Source organism: Somniosus microcephalus, chromosome 3 (genome assembly GCF_052327205.1).
Source record: "Somniosus microcephalus isolate GS21.2 chromosome 3, FLI_Smic_1.0, whole genome shotgun sequence".
NCBI classification, from domain to species: domain Eukaryota; kingdom Metazoa; phylum Chordata; class Chondrichthyes; order Squaliformes; family Somniosidae; genus Somniosus; species Somniosus microcephalus.
This window is the reverse complement of record NC_140989.1, coordinates 206,846,580-206,860,570: the sequence shown is the minus strand read 5'-3', so window position 1 is coordinate 206,860,570 and position 13,991 is coordinate 206,846,580. Positions and strand designations below refer to the sequence as shown.

Genomic DNA, 13,991 nt, shown 5'->3' with positions numbered 1-13,991 from the left:
GTGGTCTTCCCACAACGGTAGCATTTTGTTGTGCTTGAAGTAATTTGGTCCACCCCAAGTGCCGCCGCCTTTAGTCGCATTTCCGCCGTTCCTTTCGCTGCGGCTTCGTGCGATGCAGCTATAAGGACAGCCCTGTCCAGTGTGAGGTCGTTCTCTTCCAGTAGTCGCTTCTGCGTCCCTTCTTTGGACAATCCACATACGAACTTGTCCCGCAGCGCTTCTGTCAGATTCCCTCCAAACTGGCAGTATTTCGCTAGCCTACGCAGTTCGACCAAGTATTCCGCATTGCTTTTGTCTTTCTTCTGCGTTCTTGCGTAGAATTTGAATCGTTCAGCCAGCATCAGCGGTGTGGGGTTCAAATGGTCCTTCAGCACAGCCACAATCTCTTCGAAGGTCTGATCCGCTGGTTTATTTGGTGCTATTAGATGCTTCAAGAGCCCATATGTTTTTGCCCCCGTCGAGTTTAGCAATGTTATCGCCTTGTCGTCTTCCTCTATTTTGTTGGCTTCGCAATAGATCTCTATGCGTTCCACGTACGTGGCCCAGTCTTCTATTTCCAAATTAAAGTCGTTAATATTCCCTCGCTTAGGCATTTTTCTTCCCTTGGGAGCAGCACCAGTATTTCTTTAAGTATTCTTATTTATTTGTTTGTTTCTAAGATGGCGGTTTTCCCGCGAAATCGGCGGTTTCCCGCTCTTTCCTTCTCTCCCCGCCCACTTCAATGGCGGTATGTCAATCAAGATGGCGGTTTTCCCGCGAAAATGGCGGTTTCCCGCTCTTCCTTTCTCGCCCCGCCCACTTCAATGGCGGTTTCCCGCTTCTGGCGTCTTCTCCGCCTAATGGCGGCTTCCCGCGTTTCTTCCCGGTGGAAGGGGTACGCTTCCCCCACAGCGGACAGGTTCAGCCGCTGGCTGGCTTCCGCACAGCTCCCCTTACTCGGCTATGTCTGTTCCTCCCGCCCGCACGGCCCAACCGGCGCTGGGTACACCCCGTTAACGGAGGACAGTTTAGCCGCTGGACTGGCTCTCGCGCTGTCTCTCTCTCCGTACCCGGCTCTGTCGCTCTCTCACCCGCACGTTCGGTGCTACCGGCCCTGGGTACCCCGTTGGTGGAGAACAGTTCAGCCGCTGGACTGGCTCTCGCGCAGTCTCTCACCCCGTTTTCGGCTGTGTCTCTCACCCACTCCCGCACGTTCGGTTTTGCCGGCTCTGAGTACCCCGTTGGTGGAGAACAGCTCAGCCGCTGGACTGGCTCCTCGCAGGCTCTCACCCGCACGGTTCCCGTTCGCCTCCCCAGCCCTCTCGCAGACCGGTGTTTCCCTCCCCAGCTGCGGCTGGGTTTCTCTTCCCGCGCCTACTCGCAGGCTCAGCGCTTCGTGGCTGCGGTCGCTGCCCTGATTTTTCCCGCCGATCACGGTCCGGCTGTCACCCGACGCCGTTGGACCCGACTTTTGGCCGGCACAGCTCCCCCTCGACCGAGGTCGAGTGCTCTGCCCTTATCCTCCAGATACTTATACACCTTCCCCTACTCACAGTCTCTTCGGCCGCCTTGTTCCCTGCTGATCGGCTCACTCCGCACCGTGGTAGAAGGGTAGTCAGTGCCTGTTGCTAATGGAAGCTTTTGTTGCTAAAGTCTTCCACCTTTCTCCTGCTGCAGCCTCGTGTTTTCTTCCAGCAGCACGACGAGGGCGGTTGCCTCTCTTCGACGCTCTTCTTGCTTTGGTAATCTTGCCGCAGGGTACGATCGGACTCGTCGCCACTGTAAAGTCTGTGGGATGTGCAGTTAATAAATACACAGACTTCAGAAGTAACAAACAAAACAGGTCTTTACTATTCGAAGGTCCGGGCGAATCTGCCCAATAACTCCTGGCACAACACTTATATACTGGTGTGGTCACTATCGGTATTACAGTATACAGAAGCCAAACAAATAGTGCCACACCTAAAGTAGTTCCCTTAAAGGTGAACGGTTACATTCAATAGTTCCCTTAAAGATAGACGGGTACATACACTACAGCTTCTACATTCACATAACTCAAGTCCAGTGCATGCGGAGGCTGCACTTTACCAAGGAAGTCATTACAGATTGCTGTGGCCTCATAGAACAAAGACCTGGACCTCGCAGCACAGCCAGGACTGCATTGCACTATGGCAGTCAAGGTCACAGGAGCACTTAATTTTTATTCTACTGGAACCTTCCAGGCTGCCACAGGTGATATCAGTCACATCTCACAATCCGCTGTGCACTACTGCATAAGGGAGGTCTCTGCGGCTCTCTACGCTCTGAGGAATGACTATATATCATTCACTATTGCCAGAGAAGACCAGAGACAGAGAGCTCTAGCATTCGACAGGAATGTGGGATTCCCTGTGGTCCACGGAAGCCATTGTCTGCACACATGTGCCATGCGAGACCCCCATTTAAACTCGGAAGTGTTCAGGAACAGGAACAGGAAGGGATTCCATTCCCTCAATGTGCAGCTTCTCTGCGGCCACCGGCAATGCATCATGCAGGTTAATGCTTGCTATCTAAGGAGCTGCATTTATAATGAGACAGTCATCCATTCGCAGATCTTAGAGACCCAACGCAATGTGCATGGCTAGCTACCTGCTGGCAAAGGATACCCTCTGATGCCATGGCTCATGATTCCCCTGAGAAACCCCTAGACACCAGCTGAGCACTCACACAATGAGAGCCACTCAGCCACGAGGAATATCATTGAGCAGACAATTGGGGACCTGAAGCAAAGGTTTAGATGCCTTGAAGGTCAGGAGGTGCCCTGCAGTACTCGGCTGGGAAGGTTTCCAGTTTCGTAGTGACTTGCTGCATGCGCCACAATCTGGTGATCACCATCAGATTTCGGAACACTGTTGCCACATGTCTTATATTCCACGATTGAGGCTCCATTAAGAAGTCCACCATCTGTACTTAATCCTTTCAACCCCTTCCCCATGAAAAACACAATAAAAAAGACAACCAATTCTACCATTACCCAATTACCGTAATCAGTCTTTATCTACAGCAAAAACAAACAATGGGAACATGACACAACTAACAAATATTAAACTATTCACCCTAGTGCTTATCCTTAGTGGCTATCCTACAAGTGCTCTTACCTACTCTGGTACTTCTACGAAGTGCAACCTGTTGTGTCTGTGTATAATAAGACACAGACTGCAGGAGAAACAGTACAGTATTACTGAATGAGGGTTACTCTAGAACTAACTGTACAGATCACTACTCAGGGTTTATATACAGGTGTGGTCACTGCCGGTACTACAGTATACAGGAGCTGTAAAAAGTAGTTCTCTCCTTAAAGGTATATACATTACAATTCCTCCCCTTTTAGATTAACAGTACCATAACACTCATTTAACAATTAAATATCAAACTAATTACAATTAACACTTTTAACATGCAACATTAGCTGAAAATAGTCTATTTATAAATTCAGTCTTTGCGGAGGCTTCCTGATTCTTTCTGGATAATGCCTTTCCCGAGTGTCTCACTCTTGGTGTGGAGGCGATTCTAGCACCCTGTCGTCAGTTGATTCATCAGCTTCCAATGCTATTGTTTCTGAGGTAGATGCGACCTGTACGTCGGGTTCCTCACCAGGTATGTATGGCCGAGACATGGGGTTGACTCGTTCCTGTAACTCTAGGATCTGATCAGCATGGCATTTCACAATGTTCTCCCCAACATCCACATTAGTGGCACCTGCCGTGTGCATATCGTTCCTGGTTGCCATTTCTCTGTTCGGTAGTCGCGGGCCAAGACTGGTTGCCCTACATTGAAGCTCCTTGTCGGCTTCTCATTGATGTGCTGGAATTGCTAACTCTCAACATCTCTTCGTACATTTGGTCTGAGCAAATCCAGACGAGATCTCAACCTTCGGTTAAAGAACATCATGGCCGGGGCCTGGTTGGTGACTACATGTGTCGCATTTCTGTAGGCTAACAGGAAATTGTCCACCTTCGCAGAATCACAGAAACCCACACAGTGCAGATAGAGGCCATTTCGGCCCATCGAGCCTGCACCGACACATATCCCACCCGATCCCCGTAACCCCTACACCAACACATATCCCACCCTATCCCTGTAACCCCACGTATTTAATCCCCCTAACACTAAGGGTCAATTTATCATAGCCAATCAACCTAACCCGCACATCTTTGGACTGTGGGAGGAAACCGGAGCACCCGGAGGAAACCCACGCAAACACGTGTTTGCGTGGGTTTTCTCCGGGTGCTCCGGTTTCCTCCCACAGTCCAAAGATGTGCGGGTTAAGTTGATTGGCTATGATAAATTGACCCTTAGTGTTAGGGGGATTAAATACGTGGGGTTACAGGGATAGGGTGGGATATGTGTTGGTGTAGGGGTTACGGGGATCGGGTGGGATATGTGTCGGTGCAGGCTCGATGGGCCGAAATGGCCTCTATCTGCACTGTGGGGTTTCTGTGATTCTGTGAATGTGCAAACTCCACACAGACAGTCACCTGAGGCCGGATTCGAACCCGGGTCCCTGGCGCTGTGAGGCAACAGTGCTAACCACTATGCCACTGTGCTGCCTTATGCTGCAGTGGAATGTCATCATCGCACATGGCCTTTACTGCTTTTTTAAAGGTTTGTACGAACCTCTCAGCCAATCCATTTGTGGCTGGATGATACGGGGCGGATGTGTAATGCCTTACCCCATTCCTTTTCATAAATCTTCGAAACTCTTTGGACACAAACTGTGGTCCGTTATCAGAGCAAATCTGCTCTGGCAAGCCGTTCCTGGCAAAAATGGTCTGTAGGACTGCAATAGTTTTCTCTGTGGTGGTGGAGGACATTTTGATCACCTTATGCCATTTCGAGTGCGCATCCACAGCTATTAAAAACATTGAGTCCATGAATGGACCAGCAAAATCAATATGCACCCGTTGCCATGGAGATGAGGGCCACTCCCATGGGTGTAGAGGGGCATGTGGTGGTGCATTTTGGACCTTCTGGCATCCTGAGCAGCTCTTTGTCAGGTCCTCGATTTGCTGATCGATCCCCGGCCACCACACATAAGCCCTAGCAAGGCTTTTCATTTTCACCCCTCCCAGATGACCTTCGTGAAGCTCATTGAGCACTCTCTCCCTTAACTTGGGTGGAATTACCACTCGGGATCCACACATCAAGGTCCCCTGGCATACTGACAGCTGTTCTCTTCTGGATGAAAATGCTGGCAACAGTGAGTCGCCATGTGCTGGCCATCCCTTCACCGTCAAATCATATACCCGAGACAGTGTCGGGTCATTTCGGGTCTCCTTCTCTATACCAGCACTCAATTATAGTCGAATGAAATATTTCGACAGGATCCACTGCTGGTGCTTCCTCCGCAGTAGGCAGTGGCAGGCGTGATAGCCCATCAGCGTTTCCATGCTGTTTCGTGCCCTTATACTCGATTTTATATTGGTGCGTCCCTAGAAAAAGGGGCCATCTTTGTAACCGTTGCGCAGTCATCACCGGAACGCCCTTCTTTGGATTAAAGATGGAGACAAGTGGTTGGTGGTCAGTCAGCAAGGTGAACTTCTGCCCGTGCAGATAGTGATTGAACTTTTTCACTCCCCACACTAGGCTGAGGGCCTCCCCGTCAATCTGGGCGTAGTTACGCTCGGCTGAGGTTAGTGACCGAGACGCAAAGGCTACTGGCCTCTCCGAGCCGTCCGGGAATTTGTGCGACAGCACCGCTCCAATGCCATAGGGTGATGCATCACACGCCAACCGAATTGGTAGTGCTGGGTTGAAATGAGCCAACACCTCTTTTGATGTGATCAATGCTTTGCTCTTCTGGAAAGCTCGTTTACATTCGTCACTCCACTTCCATGGTACCCCCGTTTGCAGTAGGGTGTTCAGTTGGTGTAGTACGGTAGACAAATTCGGCAAGAACTTATGGCAGTAGTTCACCAGCCCAAGGAACGACCTCAGTTGTGACACATTTTCCGGTGCTGGAGCCTTGACTACTGCCTCAATCTTTTCAGGGGACTTATGTAACCCCTCTTTATCAATAACGTGGCCACAATACGAGATCCGCTTCTGGAAAAACTCGCATTTGTGGCAATTAGCTCGGAGCCCATATTCCTTCAATCTAGTGAGCACCTGCTCCAGGTTGGCGAGGTGATCACTGTCATTTTCGCCCGTGACCAGGATGTCGTCCAAATAACACTGGGTCCCTGGAACCCCTTGCAGGACTTGTTCCATTGCCCTTCGCCAAATAGCCGGAGCTGATGCCACCCCAAACACCAGCCAGTTGTATTGGTAGAGACCTTTATGAGTGTTGATCGTGAGGTACTGTTTCGAGGCTTGTTCTACCTCCATTTGCAGGTACGCCTGGGCCAGATCAATCTTAGTGAAGTGTTTCCCTCCAGATAGCGAGGCGAAAATATCTTCAATCCGCAGAAGTGGACATTGTACAGTGTGAAGGACTGGGTTCACTGTCACCTTAAAGTCCCAACAGATGCGAATCTTCTTTGGTTCCCCAGGCGTATTACTAAACGACCTCTTCATTACAGGAACGATGGGTGTAGCCCACTCGCTCCAGTCCACTTTGGACAGTACTCCTGAACGTTCCAAACCTTCCAGCTCTGCTTCGACGGCTGGGCGGATCGCCGTAAAAAACTTTGGGCTTGCATTTTCCTCTATTTTGATCGTCGCTGTTATGCCTTTTAGTGTTCCGAGTCCCTGCTGGAACACTTCTTGTGCGTCAGTTAGCATTTTTGACAGTCGTCCAGGTGTGACGTCGTCATCTAGAGTCAGTGCTTGTATGGAATGCCAATCTAGCTGTATCTTCCAGATCCATTCACGTCCTAGTAGTGGTGGTCCTCCATCTGGCAATACATATAGGTCCATTTTTGGTGTTTCCTTGCCGTTATATATAACGTTCACCCTTATTTTTCCTTTGGGATAGACTTTTTTGCCCCATGTACGTCTTCAAGACGATCTCTGTATCTCTCAAGGGAATATGTGAGAATAGCCGCTTGTAGTCCCTTCGGTTTATGACTGTTAAGGCTGGTCCTGTGTCCAATTCCATTTTCACTTGGACTCCTGCTATCTTGAGCGTGACCCAGGTAGTTTGGTGATCCTCCATTTTGATCACATTATGTAGTTTCAGACAACCCAGCTCCTTGCTTCCGGAGTCTGAACTACTCTCCGTCACCTTATGTACCTTCTTGTAATTTTCCTGTGGAGATTTCTTGCTGCTGGTTTTCTTTCCCGACCTGCAGACTCTTGCTATGTGTCCTACTTTTCCACACTGTCTACACACTTTGTCCTTGAACCAGCAATCATTATGGTCGTGTGTTGTTCTGCCGCAGCGATAGCACTTCACTGTTCCGTATGACATTTCATTTGTGCCATATTCTTGCGGTCTCCGTTGTATCTCTGCAGCGTCCCGTGCTGCTGCTTCGTGTGATACTGCAATGCTGAAAGCCTTGTCCAGCGTAAGATCCTTTTCTGATAGAAGCCGTTTCTGGATTCCTTCACTTTGAAGCCCACACACAAACTTGTCCCTTAAAGTATCTGCTAGTCCCGTTCCAAACTGGCAGTGTTTCGATAGCTTGTGCAGTTCCGTTAAATACTCAGCATTACTTTCATCTTTATGCTGGTTCCTTTTGTGAAACTTAAATCTTTCTGCTATCAGCAGCGGTGTGGGGTTTAGCCTGCACTCACCCACTCAGCTCAAGGAAGATTGCTTCCAATCAGTTCTTGAGTGCTAAATGTGCAGGTGTCCGTTTTTGCGCCTCCAGGCTCGTTTAAATCATGGTAATCATCAACTAGCCCCAAAATTGCAAGCTGAAACCACACTTTCAAAAGAACCCCCAGGGAGTCAAAACCATCGCTTCCCCACGGCTGGTGATGTACCTGCTCCAACACCTTGCTCACCAAGGTAGGAGGTGCACGTTCATTCCCAGGCGGAGTCCTTCCTGGAGCAGAGAGAGGTAGGGGAACACTTCACCCCCGAGGCTGTCGAGTGGATGTGTACCCATCTCCCATCATCACTTCTAAAGGACCTATACAGGAATTAGGGTCGTCAACTCTGGTTGGGCGTATTCTGGAGGTTTCATCACATGACCTCCCAGCTCCAACTGGGCTGCCCGGTCAAACAGTCTTTTTTTTTGTCCTTCTCCAATATTTTTGGAACTAAGATATGAAGCAGACTGGGCCTGAATTTGTGATCGGAATGCCTCCGATCTGCAAGAAAAGTATGAACCTACCTGATGGCCCCAGAGGTTCATACAGTCACGCTCCTGGGACTCTACGCGTACACATGCGTAAAGGCACACTTATTCGAGGGATGCATGTGGTTCACAAGCACCCCTGGGATCACGTGGGCCAGGCCAACCAATCAAAAAGGGAGATCCCCATTCTGCTTGTGGGGATTCCATTTACGTACAGAATCCCCGTAAGCATGAATAGGAATCCCCTAAAAAACAATTACACACCAGGTAATTAAAAATAAACCATTACATGTTCAAAGCTAATTAAAATACAATTAAATTAAACATTTAAAACAAAAAAGTAATTTTTTGAAAAATAAATTGAAATGCTTTAAGGGGCTAAAAATAACATATAACTAATTTTAAAGTTCTTTATGTTTAAATAGTTCTTTAAAAATTACTTTTGTAGGAATTGACGAATTCCTAACTAATAACTGAGGTCGACTCAGGAGATCAATCAAACAGGTCTTTAATGTAAGACTAAACGAGTTCAAACAGTTTCATGAGATCGATACAGGAGAACCACGAAAACAGGTCTTAACAAGATGGAGATTCCACGAGGACTGCCTGGGCAGTCACGTGGTTTGCGACGTGACGTCATCGCGTTTGCCCGCGTTTTCCCGTGCTCTTAAAGGGGCCACGCCCCGTGCATACAATCACTATATACAAAACAAAGTAATGTCTAACACAATGGTACAGGCTTAGGCTGGTGTTAGAACATCGTTAAAGGGAATTATGTACAGTTGCCCAGAGTCAGTCATTCAGTGGCTCCGCCACACTTTAATATTTATTTAAACTCTTACGCTGGTAAAAGAAGGCCTTATGCCGGCTTTTACCAGGTGCAAGGGTTTCATGGGCATTCACTGGGCAGTAGTTGGGCAAATAGCTCAACTCTCCATCAGCAAATGTCCAGTTCCCAGGGATGCGGTGGATCTGTTGATCTGAAACTTGACAGATCGCAAGTTCCGGGTTTTCACACATACGCAGTGCATACACGGTCATAGGCCCCGGAAAATCCAGGCCACTCATTTTTTAACAGCCCTATGATTTTTCTCCCAGGTTTTTTTGCTTGTGGCAGTGCCCAGGAGATTAATCTTTAATTCCTGGTGGCTCCAGGACAATCTAGGAGGGTCGGCAACCTAACAGGAACATGTGTGACTTACGGGTTGGTAGTGCTGAAAAGGAACATGGAGCTGTACGGTACAATTGTCTTGGGTTTCTTCTCCTCATCCTTCACGGAGTTGCTGCTGCTGCACATACTCACACTGTTTCCTGAAAAAGAAGGAAATCAAATGGAACAGTCAGGCTCGGCTCCAGAAATGGCTCAGTTAGTTTATCCACTGAGTCTCCAAAAGGTGTCAGGTTGTATCCCTGGTCTCTACGATGTAAGATTCTAAGAACCGTAATAAAACTGCTGCTACCATGTGGAAATCGAAGTTCAGAATGAATTGTGAAATGGTGATGGAACACACAATGTAGGAAGTCAGCATGTGCTCCTTTGTTTGTGAAGACACAAAATGGCGGAAGTCAGCAGGGGGTAATTTGCCTGATGTGGTCATTTGTTTGTAAGACCACATGGACAGGAAGGAGAAACATGGGTTAAAGAGGAAGTCCCGCCCCCACACACATCATAGCAACATTAAGGTGTCATGCAGAAGGAACACCAATCAGGGAAGGTTTGGAGTGAAACTGACCTATCAGAGGAATGGCAGATGGTGATATACGAGGGGGACCGGCAGAAAGGCCTTATAAAGAGATAACCCAGAGGGGGGAAATTCAGAAAGAAGGAGGAAGAACAGAGGAACAAAGAAAGCTGGCCAGTCTGTTTGCGGCTTACGACTTTTCTGGGCCGATCACCCAGAGACAAAGGAGTATGTATGAAAGTCGGACGTAGAGCTTAGATATTGTTAAAGGGTACTTTTATGTACGGTTGACTTGGGATATGAATCGCCAGGAATTAGCATAAATTGCAGGGATGCTTTTAAGTACTTTTAGCTATACGGTGCGGGGAAATACTTGTATGTATGGTAAATTGAAAGCATATTCATTGCGATGTACACTTGAATTTTGAACTATAGTGTGAATAAAGACCAATTTTATTGATCACATATTTATCTGTCATTGTTATGCTTATTCGTAATTCTCGAGGTCCGAACAGTAGTAAGAAAAAGGCTGACAACGGATCCCATTCAGGCTAGAAAGGTGAAAACTGGCCACGGTTCTCACTGGGAGTAGGAGCGACGCACAGGGAACTGTACCCCAGTGAGTCAGCTCCATCAGGAGAGGAGAGATGGGGAGTGGGGCCCATGGAACTATACCCCAGTGAGATTCAGCACCTTCAGGCGAGGAGGGGAGCGGGGCCCATGGAACTGTACCCCATTGAGAGTCAGCATCTTCAGGAGGAGGGGAGTGTGGCCCATGGAATTGTACCCCAGTGAGAGTCAGCACCTTCAGGAGAGGAGCGAAGTGGGGGCCATGGAACTATACCCCAGTGAGAGTCAGCAACTTCAGGAGAGGAGGGGAGTAGGGCCCATGGAACTGTACCCCAGTGAGAGTCAGCACCTTCAGGAGAGGAGGGAAGCGGGGCTCATGGAACTGTCCCTAATGAGAGTCAGCACCTTCAAGAGAGGAGGGGAGTGGGGCTCTGTAATACTGTCCATGATAAACTTGACTGTATCTAAAAGTGACCAAATGTATCGACAAGCTTTGAGGACAAGAGACTGCTTGGCTAAAACATGATGTGCAGGTACTTTTCCATCAAAAGATAAGATCTTCAAAATTATGTGAGAACCATGAGTCAACAACCTGCAAATGTGAAAAAACTGACTCTCTTCAATTCTTGAATGTCTGACTTGGTTAACTCAGCGTCAAAACAGATAGAAGGAGAGAGAGAGAAAAGCAACGGTAATCACAAAGTTTGGGCTATGAATACTGTGGGCGAGTTGCAAAGTTTTTGAGTTAAGGGATATTGTGGACTGACATTCGTGGCTGCAGTCGATGAACACCTGGTCAGTTGCCAGTTAAAGTCATACGTCTAGTCATCATTGAGTTGACCTCTCATCTGGTGTTAGTATGTATGTGGTGCTTATAATCACCTGAGCTTAAAGTCAATGATTTTAGATGCTTGCTTGTAATAAGTACATGAATTGAGTACATTTTGTATTCTGGTAATTACTTGTAACCTCTTGTTGATTTTTAAGTGAAAAAGTTTCACAGGTTCATTGAGATTTGTGTTGTCTGCTCCATGGGTCTGAACTCTATAAACTGTCAGACAATCAGAATGTCTTACAGATAATGGAACTGTAGCCCACTGATGGCTTCCACCATCCACTCCCCATGGTCTTAGCCCACTATAGCATTGAGAGTGGCATACACCATAACACCTGACATACAGTGTGAGAGTGAGAACTACAATGGAGTGTAGAGGGATGTAAGTAAAGCCCTCTCTACACTGTCCCATCAACACTCCCAGGGCAGGTACAGCACAGGTTAGATACAGAGTAAAGCTCCCTCTACACTGTTCCATCAAACACTCCCAGGGCAGGTACAGCACAGGTTAGATACAGAGTAAAGCTCCCTCTACACTGTTCCATCAAACACTCCCAGGGCAGGTACAGCACTGGTTAGATACAGTGTAAAGCTCCCTCTACACTGTTCCATCAAACACTCCCAGGGCAGGTACAGCACGGGTTAGATGCAGAGTAAAGCTCCCTCTACACTGTCCCATCAAACACTCCCAGAGCAGGTACAGTACAGATTAGATAGAGTGGAATCTTATCTTCACTGCCCCCATTGCTCTGGTTACTATATTTAGCAAAATTGTCAAAATATTCTTTTGAAATGCATTTACAATTTTTGTTCATTTAACAACCACAGAAGCCTTTCCCTATCTGTGAAAAGCCAACCACAGAAGGGTCCCCAACCCACACCATTGCTACTTTCCTGATGCCAGGCCCGGTGTGATTGTCAATTGGTATCAATTATGGGCAACTTAGTGCGGTGGTATCACCGGCATTGGTATCTGGATGGAGACGGTCCCGAACTGAAGGCACCTACAGGTAGCAGATGAAGGAGGCTCCCATCCATCAGACTAGACATGAAACTACTCTAGAGATTAAAATACCCCTGCCCCAAGACCTGGGTAGCAGTCACTGAGGAGTGCCAGCGTGTTGAGGTACTGCTTGGGACTCAATCTCTGGTTATCGTCACACACGGGTCAGTGAGATGAGACCTAGTGTCAGATCGCCAGCATTACACCAAGAATCCTTCACTTTGACCCCTGAGTCTGAACAGATTCATGGAGCCAGCTCTGATGAGCTTCACAGGGTGGGGGCTGGTTGGTGGGGTGGGGGGGGGTCCAATGGGCTCTTCTCTTTGCAATCCCACCTCTGAAAGCGTAAACGTTCCTACCTGGTGCGACAAGGGAATCCATGGGGGTCTCTGTGTTTTCGCAGTCCAGATCAATCTCAGTCTGATCCAGAGTCTTGTCCCGATCGGGGTTCCTGGAGTTGGCCAGCTCTCTCACCCCCGGTGAAGTTGAGATATTTTTCAGATCCAGCTGCAGGTTTAACAAGCTGGTCTGTTCGTTAACCTGCTGCTTGTCGAGCTTGCTGTTCTTTGCACTGTCCACATTTTCGTTCTCGGTGATCTTGGTGCTCTCCAGCCCCACTTGCCCGCTGGGCAGGTTCCTGTCTGTGCCCAGCTTTTGATTCATGCGGCTGTGTGAAGACATTTGAAATGAGACACATAAGCCAAGACAAGTTCCGTCCACCCTATTTTTTGCCCCCTTCCCTTTTCCCCTCTTACATCCTAAATCAAGTCCTGTTCACCCATCACCCCTCTGCTCGCTGACCTACATTGGCTCCCGAGCCGGCAACGCCTCAATTTTAAAATTCTCATCCTTGTGTTCAAATTCCTCCATGGTTTCGCCCCTCCCTATCCCTGGAACCTCCTCCAGCCCTACAACCCTCTGAGATCTCTGCGCTCCTCCAATTCTGGCCTCTTATACATTTCCCACTCCTTTAGCTCTATATTAGTGGCCTTTGGTCGCCTCAAACTAAACTCTGGAATTCCCTCCCGAAACCTCTCCACCTCTCTCCTAATTTAAGACATTTCTGAAAACCTACCTCTTTGACCAAGCTTTTAGTCACCTGTCCAAATATCTCCTTATGTGGCTCAGTGTCAAATTTTATTTGTTAACGCAGCTATGAAGTGCCTTGGGAAGTTTTGCGATGTTAAAGGCACCGTATAAATAAATACATGTTGTTGTTGAAAGCTGGCATCCTCCGGCACCTCATTGGAGTGACAGACTGCTGACATGATCCTTGTTGTGTCTGTGTATAATAAGACACAGACAGCAGGAGAAGGGTACCACAGGTGTTTACTCAACGTGGCTCACAGTGGAACTGAACTGTAAAGATTACTACTCAGTGCTATATACAGGTGTGGTCACTGCCGGTACTACAGTATACATGAGCTGTAAAAAGTAGTTCCCCCCCTTAATAAAGGTATATACATTACAATCCTGAACAGCAGGTTTATGAGGGGCTCTTTGGCCATTCACCAAGCTCATTCCTGTCCACATCCAGTATGGACATCAACACACTGTCCAGCAGGGGTCGCTGGACAGCTGAAAGGAGCATATATCCCAGCCTCATGAAGATTGCCTCCATAACCCTGGGGACATCTGTACCTCCTGGCTGCTGATTAAGCTCCCGGGACAGGCCACAGCACCATCTTCTCATGGCG

At 48.1% G+C, this 13,991-nt stretch overlaps 1 protein-coding gene across 1 annotated transcript in view; it reads right to left on the bottom strand.

The window, feature by feature from the left end:
* LOC147121682 (putative voltage-dependent R-type calcium channel subunit alpha-1E) overlaps positions 1 to 13,991 on the bottom strand; it is a 1,254,166-nt gene that overhangs the window by 896,801 nt on the left and 343,374 nt on the right. Inside the window, exons 20-21 of the mRNA XM_085977984.1 lie at positions 12,654 to 12,961; positions 9,407 to 9,515 (exon numbers count right to left, since the gene is read on the bottom strand). Of these exons, the coding sequence (XP_085834110.1) occupies positions 9,407 to 9,515; positions 12,654 to 12,961 (417 nt within the window). The remainder of the gene's footprint in view (positions 1 to 9,406; positions 9,516 to 12,653; positions 12,962 to 13,991) is intronic.